The 17340-nt window shown below is 43.8% G+C and overlaps 1 protein-coding gene across 2 annotated transcripts in view; it reads right to left on the reverse strand.

The window, feature by feature from the left end:
* Positions 1-17340, reverse strand: part of LOC138637439 (heat shock factor protein 2-like) — a 77668-nt gene that overhangs the window by 25792 nt on the left and 34536 nt on the right. For both annotated transcript variants that reach the window (XR_011312397.1, XM_069726136.1), the window contains exons 5-7: positions 10777-10901; positions 3529-3592; positions 1319-1368 (exon numbers count right to left, since the gene is read on the reverse strand). Coding sequence is in view for 1 of the 2 variants with exons in the window: in XM_069726136.1 (XP_069582237.1) it covers positions 1319-1368; positions 3529-3592; positions 10777-10901 (239 nt within the window). In the remaining variant the exon portion in view is untranslated. The remainder of the gene's footprint in view (positions 1-1318; positions 1369-3528; positions 3593-10776; positions 10902-17340) is intronic.

Here is a 17340-nt window from a genome sequence, read left to right on the forward strand (position 1 = left end):
GCAGGTCATGGTAGTAGATTTAGGCCATGCAGGGTGCCTACAGTAACACGAGCATCATGTGACTAGACGTCCACATACAGGTGTTCCATTGACCTCACGCCACGGTTTACTTTCTAATGCTGTAATGCTGTAGATAGCGATGAAGCTGGTCTGCAGACCACATGAGAAATGCCATAAAGAGGCCTTCATGAGGAAATGTCACTGATCCTACACCCGGTATTATGGTGTAGGGTGGCATAATGTACGGTAGCCAGAGCGCTGTAGTCTTCATTCCAGTTACATTAGCTTGGTCGTGTAACCACTGGTCCAGCCATTTCTCCAAAGTGTACCAGGAGGCATTTGTTTGTGCTACTGTGAGCAGCCTGCATGGCCTAAATGTAGTACCATAGCCTGTAGTGTCTCCAGATTTGTGTGCTATCAAGCAAATCAATGGTCAAAAATCACAAAAGGGAGCTGCCAGTAGCGGATATTGAGCATTTGTGTTCAAATACATTCAGCGTGGCAGAACACTCCTCAGACACCCATTAATATGCTCATTTGATAGCAGTCGAGGTGTGTAAGAGAATGTATTTTAGTGTGTTACTTTCCATCCTTGCTTTCCATAATTCCACGACTTTTCCTTCTTAGGGTATGTGCACACGTCAGGATTTCTTGCAGAAATTTTCCTGACAAAAAGCGGACATTTCTGCCAGAAATCCGCATGCGTTTTTTTCACGTTTTTTCATGCGTTTTTGGTGTGTTTTTTCCCAAATGCATAGAATAGCGGGAAAAATGCAGAAAATCCGCAAAATTAATGAACATGCTGCTTTTTTTTACCGCGATGCGTTTTTTTCGCGGAAAAAAACGCATCATGTGCACAAAAATTGCTGAATGCATTCTAAATAAAAGGATGCATATGTCTGTGGTTTCTAATGCGGTTTTATCGCGTTTTTATTGCAAAAAAAACGCGAAAAAACCTGAACGTGAGCACATACCCTAAATGTTGCAGCATCAAAGTTAAAAACTGTACAATGTCCTGTGAGTGCTGAAATATGAGGCCAATGTCACCAAAGTAGCTTTTCTGCACCGCCAATCCTCAGCCACGTCATAAGCGGACACCCACTGTAACAATCAAGTACTAGAGCTCACCTGGCAAGTCTGTCACGCAGAAGTAATCTATGCAAAATTGCTTTTACCAAAGCAGATGGATGGCATTTTGAGAAAGTGCCAGAATTTGAGAGATTTGTTATGCCAAAGTGTCAGGTTGTTAGGGAACCACAATGGGCAACAAGGTGTTAAAGTATCAGACATTTTCAGCATAACTGCATGATGTACTCACTGGGTTGTTTGCAAAGTGGCCATTTGTTCAAAAGACTGCGAAGCTGTAACCTACAAATTAAACTTAAATTAATCACTTTTATTAATTACCTTCGCAATATTCACACACAATGCTGTATACATCTGAGTAAACAAAGAAAATAAACATTTCTTCAAGTGGGTTTCAATTGCCAAACAGCCATTACTGGTCTACAAAGTAATATTCCCCTTCCAAAATTACTGCTGCTTCCATAGGCCCCTGCTGTGTTGTTTTCCCACCACCAGACATTGTGCCATCTTCACATGTGACTGCTGCCGTGGTGACACTTTAATGAGGTCACTGCGGAGGCCAATGATTGGCTGCATTGGTCACATGTCAAGCTGGTTTAAGTTCCATGGGGTCAGGAAAACAGATGCAAGGGAAGTGTAGACCAGTTTATAAGTGTTGAATGGCAGGTCTTTGGCTAGGTTCACACTTGTGTACCAGGGCTTTAGGGACGGTTGCGTACTTCCTCCCTGATGCTCTGCCCACTTCCACTCTATTACAAGTGGCATTTTCGTGCGCACGTCAAAACGCTGCATCCACATACATCGACATGTCCTGCGTACCCAATGTTAAAGATAGGTACGCAGGACACATGCAGAAGTAGGCGGACCTAAACCGGAGAAGTGCGGAAGTGAGTGGAAGTATGCAGCCGTCCGCAAAGCCCCGGTAAACAAGTGTGAACCTAGCTTTAATGAATGTCAATTTTCTAAAATGTCTTCAGACAACGCAGTGAAATAAAGCACTGATCTCTGGGCGCAGGACACCTTGGAATACAGATTGTGTGAGAGGAGGTATCTGCTCAGTGCATCAGATACAGATCATGCTGCGCTGTGTGTGCATGGAGTGAAGGCTTTCAGCGCCCGCTTAGAAGAGGAAGGAGCCAGGGAAGCAGTCATGCTACTCAATCACGTGACTGTTGCCATACTGAGTGCTGCAGCAAGTGTCAATGTACATGCTCTACAGAACAATGGGAAGACTATACCCCTTAAAAAGTTCTAATGTACTGACAAACTAGTTGTCTGCTGCTTCCCATCCCCTCTCAAATCACAAGTCTCATAAAAAGGGGAGAAACAGTACCCGCTCCCCTTCCTTCTCCTCGGTGTCTTTAGTTACTGTTGTTCAGAACACAGTTTTCTGAACATTTACAGCCTGCAGATAGAGAAAGGGGTAGTAGAGGTTTCTGGAAGGTGAAAATGGCCAATATGCCCAAAAGAAGGCATGTTACAATGTATCATACTACGGTCCCTCAGAGCTGTGCTACTGATGTGTAACAATAATGGAAACCATCACTTGAGTCATGCAGCACGAGCCACAAGCATGTGGGCAGCACGGTGGCTCAGTGGTTAGCACTGCAGCCTTGCAATGCTGGGGTCCTGGGTTCAAATCCCACCAAGAACAACATCTGCAAGGAGTTTGTATGTTCTCCCCGTGTTTACGTGGTTTTGCTCCGGTTTTTTCCCACATTCCAAAGACATAGTGATAGAGAATTTAGAATGTGAGCCCCATTGGGGACAGTGATGATAATGTCTGTAAAGTGCTGCAGGATAATATAAGCAAAGCATAATAAATATCAGAGCCTGGCTGTGCGATTGCAGCTGGGTAGATGTTTCTCTGAAGCAGCGCCTGGGTGTGTCAGAGGACAAACTTAGAAGAGCCGGCAGTCTACTATAGGAAGACGAGACTAGTCATTCTCTACTCCAGGTGATTGTTATCAAGTGACAGGTTCCAAAAAAAAAAAAAAAAGGCAAAGCAGTTGCCAATCTCATTATTGTTGGGTAGGAATTCCTTCTCTTCTGTAAATATGCCAAACAGAATGCATGCTTAGATCAATGACCCATCTTAGCAGGGGGATCCATAATAATTTGGGATTACTGGTTGACACCACCTACAGAAGCTCACAGTGGCCAGATCAATAGTCAATTTTCCTATAAACAGGTCATAAATAAGACAGATATTATGGATCCCTCTGCTAAGATGGGTCATTGATCTAAGAATGTATTCTGTTTGACATTCACCAAAAAATAAATAAATAAAAAGTTGTATAGTGTTCCAAAACCACAAAAGGTGGATCCAGCGGCAGGAGAAACGAGTAATGCCTGAAGGCGAGCTATTAGTATGGATTGTGATTACACCCTTAAACAGAACTTTAGGAATCAGGCTACAACTGAAACCTACTGAATACTCACAGTTTCAAACTGTGGCTGTGTTGGTCGTAATTGTAGGACCTCCTTCCACAAGGCCTCATTTTCCCTTTAAAAATAAATAAAAGGTTTACTGCGGAAATGGAGAGCATTAGGTTTTACTGATCAAATAAGGTACATATGAATGCCGAGCTCAGACATTAGCGACCCCTGGAACAATAAATGCTTCTACATATAACAACTAAAATAACAGCTTAACCCGTTATGTGCCACAGACAATTTTCCTTTTCGTGCTTTTGTTTTTTCTCCTCTTCCAAGAGCCATAATTTTTTATTTTTCCGTTAACCTAGCCATAGAAAGGCTTGTTTTTTTTTGCCGGACAAGTTGTAGCTGTGATCAACACCATTCACTTCACCAAATAATGTCAATAATGAAAAATGTGGGGAAAAAAAGAGAAAAACACAATTCCATCTTTTTTGGGGGGCAGGGTGGAGTTTGTTTATAGTAGTGATCCCTTATTTAGTAAAAATCACATGGCAATAGGACTCTACAGGTAAGTACGATTACAGCAAGACATGACTTGTATACTTTAACCGTCTGGGTGGGAGGTATTGTTTAATTGATGGGTGTCCGGGTCCTGAAATCTCCACTGATTACTTAATCTTCTAGAGACAAAGCCAAATTTTAACCCTAATGACCAGGGCAAATTTTTTAAATCTGATTAATATCACATCATGCGGTAAAGGTACCGTCACACTGAACGATATCGTTAACGATGTTGTTGCTTTTTGTGACGTAGCAACGATATCGTTAACGAAATCGTTATGTGTGACAGCGACCAACGATCAGGCTCCTGCTGGGAGATCGTTGGTCGCTGGGGAAAGTCCAGAACTTTATTTTGTCGCTGGATCTCCGGCTGACATCGCTGGATCGGCGTGTGTGAAAGCAGAGCACAGCGGTGACGTCACCGCTGTGCTTTCCGGCCGCTGTGCTTACACAGTGCAGAGGAGAGCACAGCGCCGGAGGACAGACAGCGGAAGGTAAGTATGTAGTGTTTGTTTTTTTCTTACTTTTACGCTGGTAACCAGGGTAAACATCGGGTTACTAAGCACAGCCCTGCGCTTAGTAACCCGATGTTTACCCTGGTTACCCGGGGACCTCGGGATCGTTGGTCGCTGGAGAGCTGTCTGTGTGACATGTCTCCAGCGACGCTGCAGCTATCGGCATCGTTGTCGGTATCGCTGCAGCGTCACTTAGTGTGACGATACCTTAAGAACTCTGGAACATATCACAGTGATAATGAGAATTTTTTTCTGTGACATATTGTACTTTATGTTAGTGGTAAAATTTAGATTGATATGATTTGCATTTATTTGTGAAAATATTGACACTTATGTGAAAATTTAGAAAAGAAAAAAAAAAAAAAAAAATCACAATTTTCACAATTTTAATCTTTATATCCTTAAACCGCTGTACAAAATAATTATTAACATTTCCCATATGTCTACTTTCCAAGAGTAAACAGTTTACCAGCAATTTCTCTTTTTTCAAAAGATTTCCAAAACCAGTTTCTTTAGGGACCTACTCAGATTTAAATGGACATTGAGGGGCCTATATACTGGGAAAAAAAAACCAAAGTGATACAGTTTTAAAAACCACAGCCCTCAAATACTTCAAAACTGCTGTCAGGAAATATTTTAAGCCTTCAGGTGCTACACAGGAATTAAAGGGAACCTGCCACCACCACCCCAGGCATTTGTAACTAAAATAGCCATCTTGTGCAGCACTAATGCTGCATTCTGACAAGGTGGCTCTTTTAGTTATGCTCCCTGCACACGCTGAAATAAACACTTATAAAATGTGCCCCACCTCATACTGTGAAATCGCCAGGGAGGCGGGACTTTCCTTCCTAATCAGACGCAGCACAGCTGTCATTCATTCCCCCTTGTCGCTGGGCACCGCCTCCTCAGCGTTGTTTGAATCTGTCCCGGAGCCTGCGCTGTTAAGTTATCCCTTGGGCATGCGCAGTTAGCGCTGCCCGTCTTCTGACATCATTTGATGTCAGGCTGGCTGCGCCAGTGCGGCCGCGCTGCCCGAGATCCCGCCCCGCAGTGTCTTCTGATTTATTCACACTGCGGGGTTGGGATTCCTGCGCATGCCCAGTGCATATCTTCGCCTCTCACTCATCTCCTTCTGCCTTCTTCAGACTGTGTGGCGTCAGCTGATCCCTAATCGCATGCTACATATTTTCTTCTAAAATGTTATTTTAGTCTCCAATTTGTAATTTTCACAAATTGGATAATAGGGGGAAAAAAAAAAAAATAGACGGACCTCAATGTGTTAAGCAATTAATTCTGAACATGAAAATACCCCAAATGAGGTCAAAAACTGCTTTTTGGGCACACGGCAGGGCTCAGAAAGGAAAGAGCGCTATTGGATTTTTGGAGCATAAAATTACGGTATCTGGAATAGATTGTCAGTGCCTTGTCGCATTTGCAGAGGCCCTGATGGGCCAAAGCAGAAGAAACATCCCACAAGGGACCCCATTTTGGAAACTAGACCCCTCAACGAATTCATTTAGGGGTGTACTGAGCATTTTTATTAACCTACAGGTGATTCACAAAACTTTATAAAACATTTAGATGTGACAGAAATAATTTACTTTATTTCCAGTAATATACTGCTTTAGGACCAAATTTATAATTGGACCCCATAATTTGCTATGCAATTTTTCCTGAATGTGGCAGTACCCCCATATGTGGTTGCACACTACTGTTTGAGCTCACGGCAGGTATCGGATGTGAATGAGGGCTACTTGGTTTTTGAACGCAGATTCCATTTCAATAGCTTGTGGGCGCCATTAGCCGAGCCCCTGAGATCAGCAGAAACTCCCACAAGTGACCCTATAATGGAAACTGCTTAAGGATTTCATGTAGGGGTGTAGTAAGTGTTTTGAACGTATAGGTGCCTCACAATTTTAGAACATTGGGATGTGGAAATAAAATATTTTAGTGGTAAAAATGTATTTTTTTTTTTATTTGTTGCAAATTTGTCAGTTATACAAGGGTTAATAGGAGAAACTGGACCTCACAATTTATTGCGCAATTTTTCCCAAATGAGGAGATGCCTCATGTTGTCGGAAAATACTGTTAGGCCACAAGTAAGGGCTGAGAAGTAAGGAGCGCTATTTGGCTTTTGGAGCCTTAGTTGAGGGTGACAATTGCGGAGCCCCTAACGGTGCCAGTACAGCGGGGAAAAAACTAAAGTGAATCTGTAGAAACTGCACCTCTCAATTAATTCATCTACGGCTGCAGCGACTATTTGGTAACATCCATGCTTTTTTCCTGGAGAATTGCAAAATATGCCAGATTAGTGCCCATACAATGTGCCCCCAAACAGTGTAGCACCCTCACACATTGTGCCCAGCTTGTACCTGTCAGCAGGGTTATGCACAATAACCTACACACAGTGTCAAGTCGGCGACGTTATACTGAATAAAATTATACCTTGTTTGATGAAATGCAACATTTTATTCAGTATAACAGCGCCAACCTGACACTGTGTAGGATACTATGCATAACCCCGCTGACAGGTTCCCTTTAATGCACTCTCCTAGCTACAATGATGCCAAACATGTGGCTGCTTGCTGCACTTTAGGCACACTGGTGCTCGGTATGGGGGGAAAGGGAGCTATTGGATTTGGGGGGCGCAGAATTTACCAGATTTTATTTGGAGGATGAGAGCAGTGCCACTTTTCCAGAGTCTCTGATTTACTAGTAACAAGTGACCCCCAAACTTTTCAGTGATAGATGACGGACGTTAGTGAGGGCTGGTTTTGTGTTGGATAAGTTAGGTTTTCATTGGTAACTTTTTGGGGTACATAATATTTTTTGATTGCTTTCAGTATAAGGCTGGATCACATTCTTGTGTTCTAAGCCAAGCACTTATGCCAAGGTTTCTGTGTAAATCCCACAAAAATGCAATTCAGATGAAACTCCCGACAGAACCACTCACTATGAGGCAGATGGAGTTGCCACAGACTCTGTTTGCTGCCCGTTTTTAGTGGCATCCATCTTTGTGGGCATTCCATAACTTGTGCCCTAAAAAGACGCCTAAAATGAGGGACACCATCAGGACAGAGACCAGATGGAGTCTAAAGTGACTATCTGCCTCATTATAGTTAGTGGGTTTGGGGATTTACACAGAAACCCAGACGTAAGCGCTCAGCTACAAGATTAATGTGAGCCGAGCCCCATTTGATTTTTGGGAGGCACAATGAACAGACAGCAGTACAAGAATTGGTCTTATTTTGTGTAATTTAACGGTGAGGTTTAAGTGATAAGAGAAATTTGGGGGTCGGTATGATTATAGCGGTACCAGATTTATGTAGGTTTTATGTTTTGCTACTATCATACTGTAATAACACTTATTAAAAGAAAAAAAATTGCCTCCATATTCTGAGAGCCGTAACTTTATTTTTCTGGCAAATAGAGCTGTATGAGGGCTTATTTTTTTTAGCGACGAGTTGGATTTTTATTTATTTTTTTGCATCATTTTCTGGGACTTTAGAGTTTTACGATCACCAGCAATTCAACTATTGAATTATTTATTTATTTATTTGGGGGGGGGGGGGGGTGTACAATGTGTGGTAAAAGTGATAAGACAGATTTGTTCGTCGAGACAATACGATGACAGCAATACCAGGTTTATATAATACTGTTATGCTTTGCTACTTTGACAAAATAAAAACAGTATATTACAAAGATTGATTTGTTTGTGCCTAGTAATTCAGAGAGCTGTAACCTTTTTTTTTTCTGAATGAGCAATATTAGGGTTAATTTTTGCAACATGAATATCTTTTACTTGGATCGTTGGTCTCATGCATTGCAGTAGTCATGTACTACAGTGCCTGAGACCGGTCAGTGACTTGCTGACAGAGCCTGTGACTCCCTGGTTATAGCTGGATCTTTCAGGCCACCGTACCCTGGGGTTATCAGATTACCTCTGGGTACCATTGCAACGATCGTCACCTGCGATTACTATCACGCAGTGGTTGGGGGTAAATCCTGGGATGGGGAGACTTTCAACCACTTAGATACCAGCTGTCACAACTGAGAGATTAATCATCCACGATCGGTTCCAAAACCAGCCGGGGGCGATACTGCAGGGTGTCAGCTGTCATGTAGAGCTGTCACCCGCGGGAACTGTGCCCACATCGGGACGCTATTCACTCATTCCTGATCGCCGTTTTAAAATGGAATAAGGCTTCTTTACAGCCGCTGTTTTAATCCATATCGGTGGTCGTGAAGGGGTTAATAGAGGCCAAAATAGCCATCTGTGGACTCCACTTTCCTTTGAAACAGTACTGTTGTGTTGTCTAAAAGCTTAGGCAGGAGCTCTGCCTTCCTGTAGCCGGAGTTTTGCACTTCTCAGGGGTCTACGAGCGATCAATATGGGTTTCAGCACGTAAACCCCCACTGATTTGTGTGTCTGCAATTATTGATTTACTATTTTCTAAACGTAGTATGCAATAAACAGACTGCAGAGCGATTCACTCGCTGCTTTATCTGGAAAAATTATTCTAAAACAGGTGATCTATCGTACTGAAACATGGGCTGTATTTACCTTGGTTCATGAGAAACTGATGTTTTAAATCAGGTGTTGAAAATGTCAAAGCAGTCCTTCACGCGCCGTTCCATATTATTGAATGTATTTTGTAGGAAGTCTTGGGTCATAGACTGACATTCTCACCGTATGTTTGTGGCTTGCCCAAAGGAAAAAATGTGGTGGTGTTAAATCAAGCGATCTTGATGGTCACAGTACCTTGAAGTGTACTCTGTCATTAAAGATGGATTCAATACACAGTTTGGACAGTGGATTTTGACCTCCAAACTACTTGAGAAACTCACTTTGTCATCTCTTTAAAGGACTCCATTTCCAAATAAGTTTTCACAATGAAAACACGCTCCTCCAAACTGTATGTGTGCATTGTTAAATGAAGAAGGAATTCAGCATGGGTAACATGCAAGTACAACCAGGGCTGTGGAGTCGGTAAGCCAAGCCGCCGACTACGACATTTTACGGACTCCGACTCCCTCATACATGCCTCACTACTGAGCATTTATATAAAGTGCAGAGCAGAGATCCTTATATCAGGACCAGAACAGACATTTATGGGGCATTCCATAACTTTCCCAAACTATGAAAAAATAGTCAACATATACTGCACTGAACTACTGTACCCAATTTATTATATATTTTAGGAGTCGGAGTCAGGCCATTTTATACCGACTCAGACTTCATGACAAGTCGGTGAGACCACTCCACGCGAGGTTGTGTCTTGTTACTGTGGTTCATTGCACGCTCACGTCTCATGAGCCGAGGTATACACAGTCCAAATTTCAGTACTGTTCAACGTCTAAGTTAAAGCAATTTTCCCCAGTAAAGTAGATCGTGAATCACACTGTACATAAAGTTGATTTTGCTGTGATTGTACTGACCCACAGAATAAATACGGTATGATCATGAAATTTTTACAGGGAATCTGTCACCAGGATTTTGCCACCTAATCTGAAAACACCACAATGTAGGGGCAGAGACCCAGATTCCAGCTATGTGCCACTTACTGAGTTGACTGCTGTAGTTTTGATAATCTGAAGATAAAAACAGCAATTTTAATCACTAGAATGCTAGTAAACCTACTGCCATGTAGTCCTCCACATTTATGAGCTCCATATAACCACACCTGTGATTGGCAGATTTCTGCCTATGCACAGTATACACCACAATCCGCTAGTCAGTTGTGTGGGAAGAGTTATACTTGGCTCAGCATGCAGAGAACTGGTACATCTGCAGATAAAACAAGAGATTTTAGCAAAACTGCAAACAAGTAGCCCAGTAAGTGATACATTGCTGGAAACACGGTCTCTGAGTAACTGCTTATTGTTGTCAACCAACACAAGCTTCTGCACATTAAATTATATATAATATAATATACATACACATTAAAATAAGATTACAACTTGTCATGCAAAGAAAAAAAAAAAAAAAAAACCTTTTTCTTTTTTAAGGATGCGATGATGGAAAAAGGAGAGCGAAAACTGAACTAAAACTGGCCACAGTAGAAAGTTGTAATAGACCTACTGTGCTTCAATTTGTATGTTATTAACAGTCTACTTAAAATTTAGAATTATTTTAATTTTTTTTTACCTAGCCACAAAAACATTTCTCGGGCAAAAAGGCTATGTTTTCCCCTTTTTACAATCCAAGTAAAGACATCTAGTTGTAAAGTACCTCTTCAGAGATTCAACAGCTGTATCAAGGATATCTTGTCTTGCTTGCAGCTGATGGAGAAACGTTAATATTTTCTGCATGTCATCTGGCCCAGTTTTACCTTCCTCAATAAGGGGAACAGATACCTGGCAGAAAGGCATTGTACACAATAAATGACAGAGCCTTGGTAAGGACGGGTCTCATTGTCTTGAAGCAATAGTCACTCACCCATGTATTCACTATCACTAATGGCCTCCACACACAACATGGCCAGTGTGATACTACCACATAGCTTTGTACGCAAATCTGATCAGTTGAAACCAGAAGTTTACATATACTATATGAAAATACACATGTGCATGTTTTTCTCAATATTCGACATAAAATCAGAATCAACTTTTCCCGTTTTAGGTCAATAAGGATTTGGAGGGCCTGCACTGCAAGAAGATGGGAGGCACCGGACCAAGACCAGCGACACCCCTTGGACAGGTGAGTAATAAAAGTATTTTTCTTCTCTTATAGGTCGGGTTGGGGGCTTATATACAGCATTATAGAATCCTCTATATAAGCCCTGAAAGGCGGTGGCCGTAACTCGTATCGGCAAAACCTGGTGACAGGTTCCCTTTAAGGGGCTACTAAACAGGAGATTATTGCTAGAAAGGTGTGGGTCCCAAACACTGCTGGGTCCCCCCACTAATCACCAGAACAGGTTAACCATGCTCCCTGGCTGCAAGACTGTAGTCAAGAGGAGTTGCCAATAAATGGTCATGCCATTTACTGTCTATTCGCGGGACAGGGAGAGCCAAGTGCAATAGACTTTAAAGGACAAGACCTACAGCCGTCTAACAAGGTCTGATCACTGGAAAACCATTGTCAACTGGATAGACAATAAGGAGACCAGCTATGTATGGAGCAAATGTGTATGTTCACTTGCTAAAGAAAACTGGCGGCATACGTGAAATACAGTAGGTTTACAAGCAGCAGCCAATTTATAGAAAGCAGTGAGTGGAAGCAGAATCTCTATAGTTTTAGTAAATACATATTTGTATACATAATTTGAAAGCTGGAAAAACTCTCTGAAGTAACCAAATACATTTTGCCTGAAAAAAAAAAAAAAAAGTGTGCAATTTCAAAAACAAATATTAACCTTGAGGTGTTAAATGCCTTCTATGGCTGGACCCACAAGACTATGCTATCTTCTAAAACCAGGTCATATTGATTTCTGAAAATAGTAACCATCAGTTTAACCGAGGCTGAAGTTTATGCTCCTAGACAGGTCAAACTGTAGTAACTGTTGAGTTTCTGGTAACTAGCGCAGGAATGAATGTTCCTCAATGGTCTGATGATCTTACAAGTATGGAACCGTAGCATGACGCATCAGACTATATAGCGACTGGAATGGAGGGGGATATTTTTCTCTTCTGTCACAGTGCGTTAAATATTCCTAATGCCTCGGAAATGTAAGGGATCTCTTGATGGGTACCAATCTTTTTTGATAAATCTGTAGCTGGTGGGAATATTTAAACACCAACACATCTATGAGGAAAAGGCTATGTTCAAATGGAGGTTTTTTGGAGCAGATACTCTCTAAAGCCCTCCTCAAAAACTCTTCCAATTCATTTCTATGAGAAATTAAAGTTACTGTTCATGAGCATTGGGCTTTTTTTCCCTCCCTGAAGAGATTTGGAAAAATGTCTGGTTGGAAAAAAGGCATTGTCCAATCAAAAAGCTGAAAAGAACACTTTAGGCAATTAACTCTACCAAAACAGATTCCTGAAGTAGTTTCTGTTTGAAAAACTCATGGTTTTTGAATGCCTCCAAAGAAAAAAAAAAAAAAAAACCCCACTAAACTCAGTACATATAGCTTTAGACACGTTCAACTTCTAGCAGCCAATAGTGCCCCTTTCCCTTCAAGCGTTCAGTAAAAGCCTACAGGAAACTATGAGTAAGAAAAAAAATTGTGCTTGAGTAAAACAGTAAGCACTGGACACAGAGGAGGGGGATGCAGCTGCAGCTTGTAACAACTCTTGCAATGAAACACCTAAGCTTGTCTAATGAGCATTTTATGTACCAATAGGTATCTTTAAGTTGCTCAACCGTCGCAAAGAACAAAATAGGGATTTTTGTGTACTCACCGTAAAATCCTTCTCTCCGAGCCATTCATTGGGGGACACAGACCGTGGGTGTATGCTGCTGCCACCAGGAGTCTGACACTAAGTGATACAAAGAAAGTTAGCTCCTCCCCTGCAGTATACACCCTCCTGCTGGCTCTCAGCTAACCAGTTCGGTGCAAAAGCAGTAGGAGATCAATAACAATATATGGACGTATAGCATGTCATATTATATATGAGAGTATAGCATGTCAGATTATAAAAAACAAGCATAAGCTAATAACAGGGTGGGAGCTGTGTCCCCCAATGAATGGCTCGGAGAAAAGGATTTTACGGTGAGTACACAAAAATCCCTATTTCTCCTTCGCCTCATTGGGGGACAAAGACCATGGGACGTCCCAAAGCAGTTCCTGGGTGGGGACAACAATAGATCAGGCCCTGTGTAACCGCTACTTGCACGTGCGCCACCGCGGCCTGCAGAGTCCGCCTGCCCAGACTCACATCTGTGGAAGTGTGGGAATTATAGTGCTTCAAAAATGCATGCGGACTGGACGAATCCGCAAGCTTGCAGGCGTGCCTTGCCGACGCCTTGTGCCTAGAACCCTTGATAGACAGAGAGATAGGCTGACATCTAGCACGGAAGGACTCCTGGATGGTGTCACCATGTTATCATGGTCGATGAAACGGCTAAACCCTTCCTGAAAATGTCAGGAAGCCTACCTCTTACCGTTAGGAAGCCCAAACAAAGCATCCAAACTTCGGAAGGACGCCGTCCTCAAGACGTACCTACTCAGAGCACTCACTTCGTCCAGAACATGGGGGAACTCATTCCATTTTGTGGACTGGTGCCAAAAGAGATGAGGGAAGAACTATGCCCTCATAACAGTGGTAATACAGTATCACCTTGGTAACAAGGGATGGGGATGGCCTGAGGACAACCTTACCTCGAAGGTAATAAGGGAAAAAAAGTCTGAAAGAGCAGAGCAGCTAGCTCCGAAGACTCGTCAGAGTGAGAATATCGCAGAGGTAAAAGGGGCGACTTTCCCGGATAGTAAAGTCTGCCCGGATGAAAAGGAGCCTAATGTAAGGCTCCTAGGAATAATAAGGTCCCAATGATCTAACGGTATGCGATAGTTCTTCCCTTCGTGTGAAAACTCCCTGTGAGAAAGTCCCTACTTGCAGTTTTGCTGCGATAAGGCGAGAAGATACTAGCTCCGCAAACAAAAAACGGACGTGGTCAGTGCGGATCTCTGAGGATCACTGGGACCCCTTTCGGCTTCCGAAAGGCTTTCGGAAGTAGTGGAAGGGGAGTTATGGAAACTGGTACCACGGCAGAACCAGAGCATGGAGTGCGATGGCTCTTGGATCTCGAGGCCGAACCACGAACTCGAGTACATTGGCCTTCAGTCTGGATGTCATCCCACCTACAACTGGAGAGCTCCAGTAAGGGCAGATCTGATGGAAGACTTCGGGGTGAAGCTCCCAATGACTTGAGGCGGAACCCTGACGGCTGAATTTGTTTGCCGTTCAGAGTTCTACTCCTGAGATATATACTGCCGAGATCACCGAATAATAGACGCCCCCATCAGAGAAAGTGAGGTACCTCGGTCATGGCGCCTGACCGTGGGTACCTGCTAGATGACTGACGTATGTGTTGTGAATTCTGTGGCAGAGCTCCCTCCTGTGGTCACAAGTGGTACTTCGGCTGGTTCTCTCTGTGAGCTTCTGTTGGTGGAGGGAAGTGGTACTGCGGCTTCTGAGTTTCCTCCCTCAGGTGATCTGGTGAGGTCGTTAGGTGCTTCTCTACTTAACTCCACCTAATGCTTTGATCCTGGCTTCCTGTCAATGTTCCAGTGTTGGACTTGCTTTTCCCTGGATCATTCCTGTGGCCTGCTGCTCTGCATAGCTAAGTTCTTATTTGCTATTTGTTTGCTATTTTTTCTGTCCAGCTTGTCTAATTTGTTGCTGGAAGCTCTGGGACACAAAGGGTGTACCTCCGTGCCGTTAGTTCGGTACGGATGGTCTTTTTGCCCCCTTTGCGTGGTTTTCTTTAGGGTTTTGTGTAGACCGCAGTTACCTTTTCTATCCTCGATCTGTTAAGAAAGTCGGGCCTCACTTTGCTGAATCTATTTCATCTCTACGTTTGTCTTTTCATCTTAACTCACAGTCATATGTGGGGGGCTGCCTTTTCCTTTGGGGTATTTCTCTGAGGCAAGGTAGGCTTATTTTCTATCTTCAGGCTAGTTAGTTTCTCAGGCTGTGCCGAGTTGCATAGGCAGAGTTAGGCGCAATCCACGGCTGCCTCTAGTGTTGTTTGGAGAGGATTAGGGATTGCGGTCTGCAGAGTTCCCACGTCTCAGAGCTCGTTCTATGATTTTGGGTTATTGTCAGATCACTGTATGTGCTCTGACCGCTATGTCCATTGTAGTACTGAATTGCCTTTCATAACACGTATGGCACCGCCGTGGCATTATCCAATTGAATTCGGATAGGGTGACCCGCAAGAAGGCAGTGGACCTGCTGTAGGACTACCATTCAGATCTCCAGAACAATGATAGGGAGAAGAAGACTGGCATTGGTAGTTACTAATAACCACCGGGAGAAAGGCCCTGGATGAAGAAGGAGCTCAGAGACTATTGTCTGAAAGTCTGTTTGACTTGCTGAAAACGAGCGGAGCGAAGGGAACCGCTTCCATTGTCGTCACCATTTTTCCTCAGAACTCTCTTAGCAAATCGAATGAAATGAGGGGGTGAGTAATCAAGTCCTCAGAACTCTCCTTGCGCGAGCTCCCTGTTGAAGGGCCATGACCTTGTCTCGAGGAAGAATTACCATCCTTCTAGAAGTGTGCAGGATCATCCTCAAAAAGGATATCTGCTGGGCTGAAAATTAGGAGAACTTGTCTAAGTGTAGCTGCCAGCCCAGGTGAGAAGGATCGCAAGTGATATAGACGACTCAGCGTAGTCCTGGAAGGGCGGCTAGATAGTCGACCAAACAGGGCAGGACGAGCACGCCTCTAGAGTGCAAGAGAAACATGAAATCCGCCATGACCCGTGCGAACACTCTGGCTGCGGAAGCAAGGCCGAAGGACAAGGTTGTGACTTGAAAATGCTGTAAAGGCGAAGGAATTTTTGCAGAGGGTAAGCACCCCGAATGTCGATGTAATGGCTGAGCGGAGGAACTCCATCCAAAGAAGGAGGACCATATGAAAGGTTGTTAGAAGTTTGAGGTCCAGGGTCGATCTTACCTTTCGTTTCCCTGTTTGGAACCAAGATCCCTTAGATCTAGACTGTGCTGGACAATCCTTATACAATCCTTTGTCAGTCTCCCGCTCAAAGGATTTGATTGGCCAGTTGTTACTGTGTGAATCAAGGTAGTTAAGGTCTCCAGCCAGGAGACCATTGCTCTAGCAATCCATGCGGCCGCTAGGGAGGATAGAGGGGTGAACCCGAAGCCGCAAGACGGAACGAACCAGATTTGCTATCTGACAGTCCGTGGTATTTTTAATTGATGACCCATCGGGTAGGGATACTGGTAGGTATACCACAGGAGATTCTACCCGGATAATCTGCCTCATGGCAGAATGTGTGGCTGCAATCAGCAGGTCATAGTCTCTTGCCATCGCCGCTCTCTTTTCACGGTGCAGAGATAAAAATTAGGAACCCTCGATCCATCAACCTCTTAACAGGGAAGTGGAGAGGAATTGTCCGTTTTCTTGCATCATGCGCTAAATAGTGGTGATGCAGAGGGGGGTGCTCGTACGCCAAAAAGGGGGCCTCTGTATGTCCACAGAGTTCAGGTCTCCGGGTGGACAGGACAGGTTGTCTGGCGTTAGGCCTGGATGCAGAAGAGGAAACATGGAGGCGACACTCCGTGTGCTCGTCTGTTGAAGGTGTGGGGAGATCGGTGCCCTTTAAAGGACCCGTCGCCCTTAAAAAACAGGCCAGGCATGGCATCCCACGTAGAGGCTTCTGTCCAGTGAATCGCTTATCCGAATTGAATGGCAAATGCTCTCGAGGGAGTTTAGTCTCTGAAGCTCTGGCAAGCTCAGGCAATATCCAATCCATATTCAGAGCCTTGTTGTCATCAAATCATTGGTGAGGGAGCAGGAAACGAAAAACTTCAGTTTTCTAGATGCCTGTATGTTTCTAGACGCCTGCACATTTCTAGAATACTTGCGGCCCCTGCTAGCCGACGGCTCCCATGTAGGATAGGGACTATGTATATTGGTCCTGCGAGCACTCCGAGCCACAGAGGGTACACAGAGGGATTCAATCTCTTGGTCAGAGAACCATGGATTGCGGTCAGTGACGAAGTCCACTGAGGGGAACTAGAGGATAAAGCTGGGGTCGGCGGCGGAGGGCTCCTCGGATTGATCAAGCGCCTTTAAGACCAGGGAATACTGGTCATGCGCCTTTAAGACCAGGGAATACTGGTCATACGCCTTTAAGACCAGAGAATACTGGCCATGCGCCTT

Source organism: Ranitomeya imitator, chromosome 5 (genome assembly GCF_032444005.1).
Source record: "Ranitomeya imitator isolate aRanImi1 chromosome 5, aRanImi1.pri, whole genome shotgun sequence".
Lineage (NCBI taxonomy): Eukaryota > Metazoa > Chordata > Amphibia > Anura > Dendrobatidae > Ranitomeya > Ranitomeya imitator.